At 39.6% G+C, this 15,386-nt stretch overlaps 1 protein-coding gene across 1 annotated transcript; it reads left to right on the plus strand.

Annotated features, from left to right (window-relative positions):
• Positions 1 to 9,692: 9,692 nt before the first annotated feature.
• ccl44 (chemokine (C-C motif) ligand 44) lies at positions 9,693 to 14,720 on the plus strand. Its single transcript, XM_042483877.2, has 5 exons — positions 9,693 to 9,875; positions 11,574 to 11,703; positions 12,396 to 12,543; positions 13,530 to 13,608; positions 13,728 to 14,720. The coding sequence occupies exons 1-4, from the start codon at positions 9,812 to 9,814 to the stop codon at positions 13,566 to 13,568; spliced, it is 381 nt and encodes a 126-aa protein (XP_042339811.1). The 5' UTR covers positions 9,693 to 9,811; the 3' UTR covers positions 13,569 to 13,608; positions 13,728 to 14,720.
• The last annotated feature ends 666 nt before the right edge of the window (positions 14,721 to 15,386 follow it).

Genomic DNA, 15,386 nt, shown 5'->3' on the forward strand with positions numbered 1-15,386 from the left:
ATGGATGTATTAGACCGGATGCGACTGCCACCCCCTGGTGGTGCGGCCTATATAAATGATACATTTAAACGTAGACAAAGATAGGCCTACATGAGAAATAGTAGACCGACTTTAAGTAAAATTACATATTTCCACAACTACAAAGAAGTACAAGTACACAAAACGACTTAAAGGAGCGAGAGCAAATGTATTAAATTATCTTAAACCCTGCTTTCAACTTAATTTGTTTCGAGCAGCCTAAAGTTTAAAGGCCTATGTGAGTATTAGTACACAGAAATCACCTTGGTTAAGAACATAAACTTAAAAGAAGCCTGCTGCAGATGGTTGATGTACTGCAGTGATTATTTAGAGCTCCTTTTTCCACTGGTGGTGGATCTGAAGTATTTGAAGTAAAACTAATCATTAACTGTGGTGGCTGCTGCAGCAACATTACCACCTAGTGGATATTTTTAATGTACTACATTAGCAGGGGTAGCTGCTTTATTGCTAGAAAAAGATTTCAGTTTTTGTATTGTAGTATGAAACTTGTAGAATCGGGTTCACAATAAACTACTACTGACACTCTTTGGCTCCATACCCAGAGTCCAGCGCAGATACTCACTCATTGGACACCACAGAGCCGCTCTCATACAGAAGCTGGAGAGCCACCAGTCAATCGATTGCATTGCTATTGATAAAAACAGCTCATGAAAATACAACAAACAGCACTAACATAAATTCCTCAGGAGAAAACTATCGCTGACTACCTGACATCGTTCCCTCTGTGAGCAAAAGAGCCAAAGCACGCAGCAAGTATCTGCAGAAACAGACCAGGCTTCTTGCCAGCCTCCTGATTCATGCTCTCTTCCTTGACTGCACTCCCATTGGTACACCCAGAGCTGTTACTGTCCACATTCGACCTTCTCTACAGCCGACCATCCACGTCTTTGTATTTGGGATCTCCTTGAATGCCATAAATGTCACTGTCACTAATGCAATCACCAACCTCAGCCATGTGCAGCTTGTGCAGCAGGTCTTTGTAGAGGCCAGAATCTTTGTGGATGGCGTGGGACCGTCGACTGTGAGGATCAGTGATAATCATGGGGCCGTCAGTGCCATTCAGACCTATAAAAAATGTTGTTTTGCAATTCAGTGATGAACTTAGTCTGATTTACTTGCGCTTTTACAACTGCTAAGGTCAAATGTTTTGAGGCTTATATAGTCAGATAAATATAAAAAAAGGTATATTATTTCAAATGTACATCTTAGTTGTCAGGCAAAAAATAATGCTAGCTTTTTCATCTCTTTCAGCCGGTGACGTATTCTGCTTCAAGGAAAAATGTACTCAAGTCTTTAATAATCAATTTTGCCTCCGCTGCAGTACATTAAATTGCAATACAAGCCAGTGCTGAAATGTCTTGCTCAACACAGTGACTGTTGTATGACACTGAGAAAATCACACGGAGCTTTGAGTTTGCATTAGGAATGTATCTGACTCTCTACAGACCTGAGATGTGTGTTGTTCTTCCTGGCAGCATTTGTTAAACACATCCAAAGTGTTCAGTTTCACACTCTAGGCACAGTCAAGACCCCTTGAGTTTTTGCAGCAGGGATTTTAAAAATAAATGCCTTAGTGTGTTTAAGCTGATTTTCTGGGTTTAGTGTTTCGGAGAGTAATGAAACAGAGCTGTGAGAAGCACAGATGTTTGGTTCCAGAAGAGCACCAGTCAACTCCCTGCAGAGGAATGCCTGACTGGCACAGGGGAACACCGAGTGCTCTTTTCTAATAAAATATAATCACATGTCGAAGGATTGGACATCGTTTTATTTCCACAGTCAATAAAGACATTCCATTAAGGAAATCTCATGTGAAAAGAAAATGTAGAGGCTCCCCCTGCCCAGACCAGGACATGAACAGGATCTGGGACCGGCCGGCTTGATGCTCCTTCTTTAGTTTGATGGGAAAATGGCGTGCTGAGAGAAAAACTTAAATCCAGTGGCTTTGTTTGTTTAATTTTTTTTCAGATAGCAAAACTAATTAAGGTGAAATTTCTAATTAGATCACAGGTACAGATCGGGAAAAAAATTATTTGCTGGCATTGAATGTTCCTGAAATCCACTGTTGTGTTACACTTGTATGTTTCATATGTAGTGGATATTTGAAACTTGACATTTCTCAATGTTTCAGTTTTCAATGTAAGACAACACTTGTGACAATACTTTACAACACTGATCGACCTCAGGTGTCCTGTGTTGCATTCGGACGCCTTTCACAAGTATTTTAATCCTTGAAACATGAGCAATTTGGTTTCCTTTATTTTAAAAACATGGAAATGAGGCAATGAAAAACTTGACCAAAAAATCCAAGAAATTAGTAAAACATTACAAGAAAAAATGGCATAAAAAATAAAAGAGAGAGAAAATTAATAAAGAAACTAGGAACAAAAAGTTTCAGAAAACCATATTCTTACTAATCATAATAATGTATTTAAACATAGGTATTTGTATGTGTATATGTTTTAAAAATATACCATGTTAGCACATTTTTTCCAGGCTATCTCCTTGTTTTTGGTTGGGTTACGTTCCAAATTTTCTTCTCCTAATGCTCTTGAAAGCAATCAGGAATATGGATATTCCATATGGATATTGATATAAACCACATGGATATTGTAGGAAAACATCATGTTTTGGTTTCAACTACCCAGTTTGGTGGCTACAAACATGAAATGTCCCTGTGTCTAATTGAAAAGACCCAGATTTTTTGTTTCTTTGTTGGTTTCGCACAGCAGGTCTGCTGCTGTCTGCTGCTTGGCAGCCGTCTCACCGAGGTTTCACACATCCAGCATCCCCTCCCCCCACTGATGAGAAACTCAGCTCATGTACACATAATCTGAACTACATCACTTGAAATGACATGATATGTACGAAACAAACAAATGTAACACATCCATGGTTTACAGAAACCCACAATGCCAAAATTTTGTTTTGGCGACTGGATTGAACATTCTGCTTTTTAATAATCCTTTAAGAGCCTCGATCTTAAAGGAATAGTTTCACACTTTGGAAAATATGCTTATTTACTCTCTTGCTGAGAATTACATGAGAAAATCAATAGCACTCTCATGCTAAATATGAAGCTAAAACCAAAGAGTTGTTAGTTAAGCTCAACATAAAGACTGAAGACAGGAAACAGTTTGCCTGGCTCTCTCAGTTTATTGATAATCCAGCCAATAGCTGTTAAAACATTTCACTTACAACTACAAATGTGAACATGGTGGCGCAACAGGAAAAGTCACTAAAACACATTGACTGGACACACCATGGGTTTCTGTACTCATGGCCACCCATCCAATAATTGTTGAGACCTTTTTATTAATTAAAATGTAAATAGACTTATTACTGTCTGGAAAAATTAACACAGCAGTGCTGGAAACTGCAGCTTCAGAAATGGCCACTTAAGGCTGGCTCCAGAAGCAAGTCAGTGCTCAAAGACCCCAAATTTAAAATATCCAACTTTACAGAAAAAATAAACATGTTTACTGCCTGGTACAAAAAAACAGTTTGATCGCTAAGCTAATTTTCCCATTAATGACAACTGTACTGTGGGTGAATTTTTATATAACTCAATCATTTAAACTTTATTATGGCTTAAGCTCTTTGCACGCCAAGTCATGCTTGCACACTGACTCAGAAACTTTCGTCCATCATTAAAGTTTTCAGAACTGGTTTAGATAATTAGATAGTTGTTTGACCAAGAAGCACTAAAGAAAATTTGATGTAACCTGTGAGACAAATCTGAAACAAGCGGGTGGAAAAGGGCACACTGGTTAGATGCTGATGGAGAAGAGGATTTAATCGAGGATGAAGACCGCACACAGTCAGATCAACAGTGTGGAGACAGAAAGGGAGGACAGCTCAGCCCTTTAGCCATGGTGCCAAATGAAAGACACGGGAAGAGAGTGGCGACAGCCAGAGAGGTGTGTTGTCTGTCTGTGTGTCTTTCTGCTTTGCCTAATATTGTGGATTTTTGCAATAAAAAAGACCAATAAAACACATTGGATTCAGTCTGCAAGGTTTCTGTGTGCAATTTATTTTGACTGATGCTGGATTTTTTTTTAAATGTACATGAAAAATATGGATTTGGCTTGCGAAGGTTTCTAATGTTATGCTTTAGAATGGCTTGGCCAATTTGAGAGACAAACTGCAGATAGTTTGTGCGCTCATTTCACTTAGTAGAACATCCTAGTATTTTTGGCATACTGCATTTGACATAGCATGCATTGGGACATACTAAATCTTTTTCTGGCATACTATATAGTGTGGTAGTATGGATAATGGAACTCAAAGTCACCTTAAACTAGACTCTATTATAAGCCTGGGAGATGTTAAAAACAGGATTAAGGACCTTTTGAACATTGAATGCACATGTCTGGTTACTGAACACTGCAATTTATTGTTTGTTACACATTGACTGTTTTTAATTTGTTTTGCTTTTGCTTGTGTGTGAACTTTCATGCTGTTTGTTTTAACTTTTGCTGTTGTGTTTTTAGCCTGTTTGTTCTTTTATGAGAAATTCTTCATGCTGCTGTCTTGGCCAGGGCTCCCTGGAAAAAGAGATTTGGAATCACAGTGGGACTACTCCTGGTTGAATAAAGGTAAAATAAGGGAGTTATGCACTGGAACTGTTGCTTAATTGGGAGCACACATTTGTCTGAGGACATCATATAAATGATTACCAGATAAGCTTAATGTCTGCTGTGCAGAAAACAATGAAAGAATGTGCTGTTCATCATTCTGCATTCCACTCAGCTTGTTGTCTGTCTCATACACCTCCCTGTTTGCCTCGTTTCGAGGATCAGTTCAAGTATTGCCCCCCGCATTTTATCCTTCGGAAATCCCATTCAGGTATGGTAAGATCTCTCAGGCTGCATATTCTGCGTAGTGAACAGAGCCCTCCAACATCTGCAGGAGGCCATATTATCCCTCCATGTATCTCAGCCCCCCCCCCAAAGAGGAAGACATTACCCCATCAGCTTCACTTTTCACCGCTATTGCTTTTATTTCTGATTGCCCACATGTTTGAGAGTCTGCACACCTTGACAGGAGATATTTTAATTGCTGCAAAGATATGCAGAAAATGTATCTGGCTTATATGCAGACCTGTAGTCATGTGAAAGGTATGTTTTTGCAGCTGACATTCCAACCTGATTTCTTGGGTCAATTTCTTGAGCAGTTAACCCCACCTCCAACATGCACACACGCGCGCGCGCACACACACACACACACACACACACACACACACTGATACACAGATTTTTTACCCAAGTCTCACCCCTCAGTACACAGGCTGCATACTTTCACATCCAGGGTTTGGGTATGTAAGCCCATAAGCGACATATTGTTGCCTTATTGTCTGGATATTTCTCAGTTCTTCCACCAAGTGTTTCAGGAGCCAAAGGATAATTTGTCCAATGTTAAAATCTATTTAACCACAGGAACTCAGGCAAGCCCATATTGATCTACCCTTACAAAATGTGTCCATTACATGTCCCACATTAGTGTCTAAAGCAATATGTCCTTGCATGAGCCGTGACTCACAGTTCCAGTATCGCCCTGCCAATGTACTTAACATTTGACTACATTTGTTTTTTTCCAGAGTACAGTATGTCCAAGGCATTTTGGCTGATGAAGTTTGATGTATTGTTTTAATTTGTAACCTTAATTTATGTATTTTCATGCTTAGGAGCAGCTTTCCCCTCGTAATTTGTCATTTCATGGAACCACCCCAGGAGTTTCAGTGAGACAGTTTTTTAAATATCAGTGATGTATCTTGCATTCCTGTGTTATTTTTGTTTGAGGATGCATCTTGGTTCTCCTTGCAGATCAGCCAACATAAATAACATGGCTCCACGTCTGAAGTTGCTTAGCATATCTTCAATATAAAAAATAGGCAAAGACTTTTCAGTTATCTAAACCATCTACAATAAATGTCAGACTTTGGTGTCAATCCAACAGCGATAACTCAAAGGGAGTTTCTGGAGCCTCTTTAGATCAGAATAAGTGCAGCTACGAAACTGAAATGGAGCAGGCAGGGGAACTCAAAGTGTAACAACCAGGAAAATAAGGTTTAAACAGGCAAAACAATACTGGAAAGCTTGGTGAAGCACACCAAACAAACTGGAAGGAGAAGAATGGATCTGGGCCAGTAAATATAGAGACTGGCTGATGAGGGGATGAAATGCAGGTGGGGAGATGGGCTCAGGTGAGGTGAATGAGAGGACTGATCTCAAATGACTGCATATGTAGTTGGTGCCTACATTTACATGCACAAAATATTCCAGGTTCTGCCCTTTTTCAGAAAAAGACTATACACCTACTAAAGCTGTTTTAATGGCTAAAAAAAAGAAGAATATTCTACTAATATTCCTGTTTACATGCAACCATGTTTACTCGAATTAATGGCCCGAACATGTTATTTATCATGTCAAAATATATTCATTCTGAACATAGTCAGTGGCTACGATCACATGCACACTAATATTCTACTATTAATCAGAGAATAACAATATTCTAAGTCTGAAACAGGTCAAACACATTGCATATTTCCTTTTTATATTCCAAATTAGGCCTTTTTCTGAATTTAGCATTTTTTCTGACTAAGATAAGTGTGATATGACAGTATGATTCTGGTTTCATTAGCATTCTTTAGACATGTATACAGCACATATAGAATATACGTCTCAGATGGGGTGTTTACCGCAGTTTGCAACACACGGCCTCTCAGTTGTTTACAGTCAGATCTCTGTGTTGTCATGGATACGTTGTAGACAACCCAAATATCTAACAGTCTCCAAGGCTTCGATAGAGATAAAGATGCGTGCCTAAAAGAGAAGTACACATATTCAGTACTTTCTCATGTCTGCTACGGTTCTACACTGCCCCTGCTGTTTATATGGATACTGCATCTCAGGTCAGTGTCATGTTAATTTTTTAGGATGCGGACAGCCGATGTGCCGAACTGATCAGGGGATGTGTGGCAGTCATCATGTGTACGCGTAGTAAACAGCAAATATATCGCCGCCTTACTCAACAATTTAAAGCTATAGTGAAAAAGTATTGTAAACTAATGAGGTCTATAGGTCAATACTGTAAGTAACCATTACATTATTTCCCAACATTGCTGTTGGCATTTCTAAAGCTTAAATGATATTCTGCTGTCTCTCAAAACCTCTTCATGTAAAAGATTGACATTATCTGAATTATCCTGTCCTTATTAACAAGAATTACAGCTCAGCTAAAGTTAGTAATTAGCAAACATCTCAAACACTTTGTCAATTTAATGTATCACTAATGAGTTGTAGCAACATCTGTGTTTCTGTCATACCCAATCAGGCCTTTGATCAATAACGTTTTATACACTGTTGTTGTTGGCGGCATCGTCTGACTTTGGCATCTCTATTTGTCATTTTTCTCTACCACAAGGTCAGTTCAAAGGAATATCTTGAAACAGATGCAGGCCTACATCAATTTCTCTGGTTTCTCTCAGTATAATTAGGTCCCGATGCTGTTTTCTGTTGAAGGTTCTCTGTAATGGATGTACATGCTGGACTGTCAGATAGAGCCTCCAGCTTATTCTTGTGGTGTTCGGTTATGGAAACCAAGTAACAATTTTATTATGATTTATAGTCAGACAGGGAGAGGCTGCAAAGACATATTAAGGACATATTTTTCAAACATCTGAATCACTATTGGCCAAATATATTACATTTACTTGGTGACATTGGTGCAATGGTATGAGCCAAGCCATAAAAAAGAAATAAAAGTAAAAAAAAAAACAAAGGTTGGAATCAAATGATGTCTGGACCTTGGTTTTATATTGGCTGCCAGACTTCAAAGTTTGTTCTGTAAATTAGAGTCATGATTAGAAAGGCCAGACAAAAGAATGTAAGATACATAAGAGCAATATAATAATATTCTGAATTTGATACAGGACATTTAAACAGCATATTAAGTTTCTGAAATTAGGACTTTTTCTGAATGTAGCATTTTCCAACTTAGGCATATGGTTATACTGTAATTATTTGGGTGTCAGGAGCATTTTCTGGACATGTGTACGGCGCATTCGGAATATTTGTGTCAGTTGGTATTTCTAGTTTGCGACACACGGTATCTTGCCCATTTCACAGTGAGCTCTGTATGTTGTCATGGATATGATGTACACAAACCAACGGCCAAAAGAAAAGTCCACATTTCTGCTAGGAATGAGAAACACACCTACTTTTAAACATTAAGAAAGACTTGGGATTTCAACAGGTTTTTGGATATGTAGAATCATCACAACAATAACATTGTCAAGACAGTGGTTAAAGAAATGCAAGAGGGGGGCTATGTTTACAATATTCAATCTCACAAGTTCACCACAGCTAAAAAACTGAAAAAATCCTATTTTGATGCAAAGAACCAAAGTGGCACAAGCAGCTCCAGCTGTTTCACATTGCCATATTTGGATGTGGTAAACAAGTGCCAGCACATTTATCAGAGTATGCATCGCTGCATTTTTTTTTTATTAGGTATGTAAGAGCTCGGTAGGAATGTTGTCTTTTTTGGAATAAGGGCAAAAACCGGAATATTTTGTGCATGTAAACGTAGTCATCTTAAGTTTATAACTGAACATACGGCGGTGTGTCATCAGCGTAGAAAGAAAACATAATTTTAGAAATAACCTTAAATGGTGGGAGTATAAAAACTAAACACAACAAGGGGCCAAGGACTGCACCTTGTCAAACAACACTTCCAAAATGAGCAAAGAAAGAGGGAACATTACTCGGCAAGCAAGGTTTTCATACAGTATAGCATTTTTATTTCGTAGATAAAAGAGACAGAGGAGACAATAATGAAAATAACAAGCCCAATTAAGTGTACAACCCAGAAAATACAAGGTATGAAATAGAGAGAAAGCCAAGCTTTTATGATGCACGCTGAGTAGGCTTCTCTTAAGAGTTTGAGAGAGGTCGTTTCATGGTCAGCAGCAACAAAAGCCCGATGAGAAGTAGAGTTCTCAGTAAAAGAATAACTTACACTGTAGATCTAAGAAAGGCTATCTACAACAGGCATTTTTAAAACATGATTCATCTGTGCATGTTGTCTTCCAGGGTTAAGTCAGGCTAATAAATTCAGTTTATCACAGTTAGGTGTGTTTGGCATTTTGTCTGGAATCCCACAGAGAGAACATAACTCTGCTGCAACACCGATCCAGATGCACATGGCAGAAACGGCTACTGTTCGGTCTGAGAGTTTCCACAACTACATTATACAGCTGCAAACCAGGGTTAATTGGATGTTATTTGAAAATGAATGATTGCAATCCTATCTTTAAATGGTAAATCAGGACTGATCTTGTAATCTGAAAGCCACGGGGTGAATCCTTGTTGATTTCATTAAATCTGTTTCAGTCCTGGAGGAGAAAATGAGAGAAAAGAGGCAGGATGAAGGAGGAATGTAAAGCCTGAAATGAGACAAATGAGGCTTGCCATCCTGAGTGAGGAAGCACAGAGAGGAGAAATGAGTGAGAGGTGAGATGAGTGTGAAAGAAAAAAAAAGAGGATGAGGGAGGGAGTTTAGCTGAGCGTGAGAATGACTGAAAATGGATAAACAGAGGGTGGGAGGGGAAGACGGTAAGACAGAAAAAGAGAGGTGGTGGAAGTGAGTGAGTGAGAGATGGGCAGGGAGGTATAAAGAGAGGGAGGGAGTAATATAAGAGAGGCAGCCATAGAGGGAGAGGTGACAGAGTAGATTATCCTCCTCTCCTCTCCTCCTCTCTGCCAGCCTCATCATGTTCATGTTGCAGATGTTGACTGTTATCTCTCTGACTGTTATTCTCCTGGCATCTGTGGAAGGTAGGACACAGCCATACTAACTATGTGTGTGTGTGTGTGTGTGTGTGTGTGTGTGTGTGTGTGTGAGTGTGTGTGTGTATGTGTGAGAGTGTGTTGCGTGCACCCTGCAGGTGGACAGTGTAGCAAAGAGAGCGATGGCGAAGACAGAAAAGGAGAGGGAAAGAGGGATAGCAGCAGCAGCAGGGAGGAAGGCATGGATGTAAACAGAGGGGCAGGAGGACAAGCATCACACAACACTCAACACAGAAAGAAAGCAACTGTCTCATGGCTCAGTCTGCGTGATGGTGTCGCCTCGTGTGTTGTGAAAGCATTAGAAGTGCTGTCATGTTCCCGAGGACGGATACAAAATCATCTGTGGCATAGCAAAGCGTCACTGTCCTATTTTACAGCTCTTATTGCTCCTGCTGCTTCCATCGCACTTTAATTTGTTTACACATTTGCTCTGGATGAGGAGGCATCCATGGCACACCCTCCATGCAAACACACACTCCTCCTCTCTTTCTCTCACTTTCTCGGTCTCTCATTTCACTGCCATGGTAGTATGTGTTTGCAGCACAATGGGATGCCATTGTAATGCCTCTGACATTCTTGTGTGTGCATGCGTGTGTCCATAAGTGAGTGTGTGTATATGGAACAAGAGGGCATGTGCACATTCTGCAGAACAGCAAACATTTGGCTGAAAAGGTGTTCGCTTACATCACAACATTGACTTCACAGTGTTTAAAAATCACGATTCTGTGCAGAAAATGTGATTTTAAAATGCCTCTGTATCCAGTGGTGGATGAAGTATTCAGATTCTTTACTTAAGTAAAAGTAGTAATACCACACAGTGAAAATACTCTATAATAAGTAAAAGTCCTGCAATGAAAATTATACTTTTATACAAGTAAGTATGAATAGGAAAATATAGGTATTAAAAGTAAAAGTACCCAAGGCGGAAAAATCATTTAAAAAACAACAACAAACAAAACACGCCAAAACCTGTTAAAAAAAAAAAAGAAAACAAAATTGTTAAAACATTTTTAAAAAATACCCCAAAACTCAAAATAATTAGAATAAAACAAGAACGCAAATTTATATATAAAAAAAAAAGAACCCCCCAAGCCCCTTGAAATCATAAAACCTAAAACCTAAACCTAAAAACTCTTGATTATTTAAAAGGATTTAAAAAGACAAATAAAAAATCCCTCAAAAATTTTAAAACATGAATAAACCACCCCAAAAGACAATTAATCAACTGATCATTGCAGCTGAACTTAGATAAACTGTTAAGTTTAATTTATTACAAAAAAGTATTTTTTTGTGTGTGTGTATGTAAAAATAAAGACAAAGTAACTAAAACTATCAGATCAATGCAGGGAAGTAAAAAGTACATTTCTCTTTGAAATGTAGCTGGGTAAAAGTATTAGATGACATTAAAAGAAAATACTCAACTAAAGTACAGGTACCTCAAATCTGTAGTTAAGTACAGTGCTTGAGTAAAATGTGCTTAGTTACATTTCACCACTTTTTGTATCTAATGCTAATGTTATTTGTTATTATATGCAGCACATACTGTTTGAAGTTTTGCATCACTATAATAGTGTTGTTTCAGTGCCTTGTCCTCACTGTTTTCACTCTAAGAATGACCCGGTAAAGCTAAAATGAAAAGGTGTGAAACAGAAGACAGCAAAACCAACATGTCTTTGTCTGTTTTAGGTAAAGGCGTGCAGATGCAAAGGGATGTCCAGTGCTGCATGTTGTACTCCCAGGGCAAGGTGCGTACCAAAGATGTGTTGCGGTTTGAGGTGCAGACGGAGGGGCCCGACTGCAGTATACAAGCCATCATGCAAGTATTTCAACTATCCACTCCTGGAGCTAAAGAGCACACAGCAATCTGCAGGCATGGAAAATATGCCTCTCGTTAGAAGAGGGCAGAGCCGGGGCTGAGAGGCATTGTCATCTTTCCAGGTCATGTTGTTATGGCAGGGCTCAGAGCTGTATTTGCCAGGGAAGTAAGAAAGGAAATATGTGGGAATAACAAGCCATCTGAAAATACCTTCCGAGCCAGCTGAGCCCCGCCGCAGCCATTCAGTCAGAACAGCAGGGTTTAGTTAAGTAAACCATTCTGCGTTGTGATACCTATTGTTTCCAGCGGGTCAGAGAAATCTGATGTAGCTAGGGAATGAGGAGCTTGCTTTTTCATGCGGTCCAGTTAACAAAAACATAGAATTCTTGTACAGTGGATACAATAGTTTCTTTTGGTCCTCTCTATTTCAGTGGTTCCCAACCTCTTAAACTTTCCTCGTGTTTGATCACAGTTTGAAAAAAAATCTATCTATCCAGTCAGCGTCTCTTCTTTGTGATTCTTTTGGGCTCTCACAGGCTTCACCTGACAGACATCATTGCAAGTCCTTGACATCATTGCTGAATCATTGTTTCTTCCGCTCTTGTGCTTCCAGAATATTAAAATTTGGGGTTTGTGCAGCACCTTGTACTCCAGTGCTGTATTTTGTAACAAGTACTGTGTTCTTTTTATAGTCTTTACACAAAGAAGGCGGTGAAGTGTGCAGACCCCAGAGACCGGAAGGTGAAGCGGTTGTTGAGAAAGCTCCTGCAGAGACAGAGAGCCAAGGCCCACCGAACCATGTGGCTCCTTCCTCATGACAACCTGCCTGTCATGTCAGAGGTACAAACTGCTTTTTGGCTACGTAACAATCACAACCTCCAGCAGTACAATATGTAGTACAGTTTATATTGAATGTAATTGTTGTCAAACCTAGCACATTCAAAAATGTACTATTATTATTATAGATCATCATACATCCATTATTAGTCTATGGCCTCATTACCACTGCACAAAAACAGAAATGCTTGCACCCACTAACATCTGGCGTTTTAATGCAATGGGAATGCGTACAATCGGCATTCACACCCGGGTCAAATGACTGCAGTAAACACCGTTTTTTGTTGCCTCGGGCTCCAATCAGCATTGATGGGAACACACCTTGGTGAACACGCTCATTTAAGGAGCTCATTTCAGGTCCTTAACTGGTGAGTTAAAATGATGCAACAACACTAATTACCATGTGTCTCCTCCTAAGCTGCTCTAAAACATTATTCAGTAAATCTGCACTGAGTTTAAAAGAGACACTGAATAAGTAAGAGACGTAAAAAAAGAAGAAAGTTTTTAATGACCTCTGTTCATGCTGCTGTCTGCTGTTTACCTGATCAATGGCCTGTCCATGACGTAGAATGGACACATCAACAAAACACCCTCCCCCCAACACACAAAAGCTGACCGAGAGGCAGACTCGTCTGCTGCAGTGGTGTGTTCACTGGCAATGGGAATGCAGTGTATCACCTATAATTAGTGGGTTTATGCACTTTTGAAAAACCAGCGTGGACATGCTGTTGTTGGTGAGAAAGGGATATATTTTACTGACTGCTGAACTAGATGGACCAGAGGTGGTTTCCCTACGACAGACCGAGTGTTAGCATTAGATCTTTGGATCACTTTTCCCTTATGTTTGTTTTATTTTGGTGCCTCCAATAGAATGCGATTAAATCCAATTGATTCAGCCAAAAGCAGACAATGCGATGGTTGATTTGAGATAGGATTTTTCATGTTCTTTCTACATTACCATCGACATTTCCTCTTCTTGTGATCATCAGGACAAGAAAGATAACTGGGCGGTTCTCAACGTGGAGTGATGGAGCGCCGTCAAATATGGACGAAAACTCATAGTCATAAGTACATTTTTTATGCCATTTGACTATGTTGAAACCCATGCAAGTTCAGCGTGCGATATATAATGCATGAACGTACCTCACAAATGTCTGATCTCATATTTTTGCATTCTTCTCCCACAGGCCAAGTAAACTTTCAGCAGCTCGTCATCTTTACTCGGCGCAGCTTGCTGACTCTCCAGTCGTCTTGTGTCTCTCTCTATCCACACTATCTGTCTCCCTGGGACCAGACCTGGGCAGCAATACATATTTAAATGGCTTTAGATATTTAAACATGAACTGTGCTTGAAATATTCTCAAACACATGGCTGGAACAGTCACAGCAGAGGAGTATTTACTTGTAAGATAAGTTGAACTGATTTTTTTTTTTCAATGGCTCATACTGTTATTTGCCAGAGTCTGCCTGGAAGTGTCTCCTTCTGTAACATTGCTACCCGTGGCTGATGTGAAGTCAGTGGAAAAGGTGTAATTAAGCAAATGACGAACGAGCAGTGATATTTATAGAATACTGTATATCAGCAGGATACTCTATGCTTTTGTGACTTGTATACCTTCAGTAATGTGTTTATAACACTGCACACAGTTAAGAGGACGGGGTTTCATCACGGTGTGCAGAATATTGGGGAACATCTCACTGATACTGATTTGCACTTTGTTTGGTTTGATCCAGGTTCCAGTTGTATTAAAAACCCTCCTTCAGGCTTTGACCTGAAGTATTTGACTGTTAGACAGGTGAAGTCAAAGTGGGATCACAGAGAAGATTTCACCTGGATACAACTTCCTGTGTCACATAAAGAGATAATGTTCCTGATATTCCGTCCACTCTGTATATTGACTGTTTGTAAACTCAGCATGAATCTTTTACAATGAGGCCCTCAGGCATCTACCAGAGATTGAAATATCTTCACAGTTTACATTTGTCTTTTCCACCAATAGTCTGTCACTAAACTATGCCAAAGTATTCATGTCTCAACTCACCACATGGCAAGGCTGTTAAAACTTAGAGGGCTCAACTGTGTGTGAAGCACACAAGTATTGTATTGTAGAAGAATGCACTGTATGGTAAAAACACAGTATCTCAAGTGAGCTATTTTATAAATTAATCTGAAACAATAATGAGAGATGCCTCACTGTCTTTTTCTTTTTTTTGGTATCTTGTGTGTCTGCACAACTTTATTTAGCCACGCTGTCAAGCAGGTAAAGAGAAGGACCCAAATGCAGATAGTCAAGGCAGAAAGGGACTGTTAATGACCAGATGAAGATAAAAGTACACTTACAGGCAAGGGGGTGCAGGTACAGGTGGCTCAAAAGCAAAGGAAAATGGCAATAAGGAAATTCCAACAATGACAACTGACAAAGGACAGTGCTGCAGGATTGATGATGAAACAAGCTGCAGGTGGGGAGATGGGCAGGGAGGCCCAGGTGAGGGGGGTGAGGTGATTGCAGTGCAGGTGGGAGTGGCAGTATAAGGAGTAAAAGGAGAGTGTGGAGGCATCTGGTGGACAGGTGAAGAATAAAACTGTAAGAGTTTGGGAAAGTGGAGATGTACCGGAAGAGAGGGACGGAGAGGCAAAGTAAGCAGGAGTCCACCACGAATGTAGAACTAGATACATGTCAGGCTTTGAAGCCAAATTGAAATAGTGGCCAAACCTTGTTGTTACAACTTCTGGGTCTGTTATAAGCTGCCATTGAGCCTATTAATAAAGAATTAATAATTATAATTAATTTATATTCAAGTTAATTTATAGTCAAGTCAAACTTTTTTGGCTTCAAGCATCACTC

The sequence above is a fragment of the Plectropomus leopardus genome, chromosome 5 (assembly GCF_026936395.1).
Source record: "Plectropomus leopardus strain MGB_pleo_1.0 chromosome 5, ASM2693639v1, whole genome shotgun sequence".
Classification (NCBI taxonomy): domain Eukaryota; kingdom Metazoa; phylum Chordata; class Actinopteri; order Perciformes; family Serranidae; genus Plectropomus; species Plectropomus leopardus.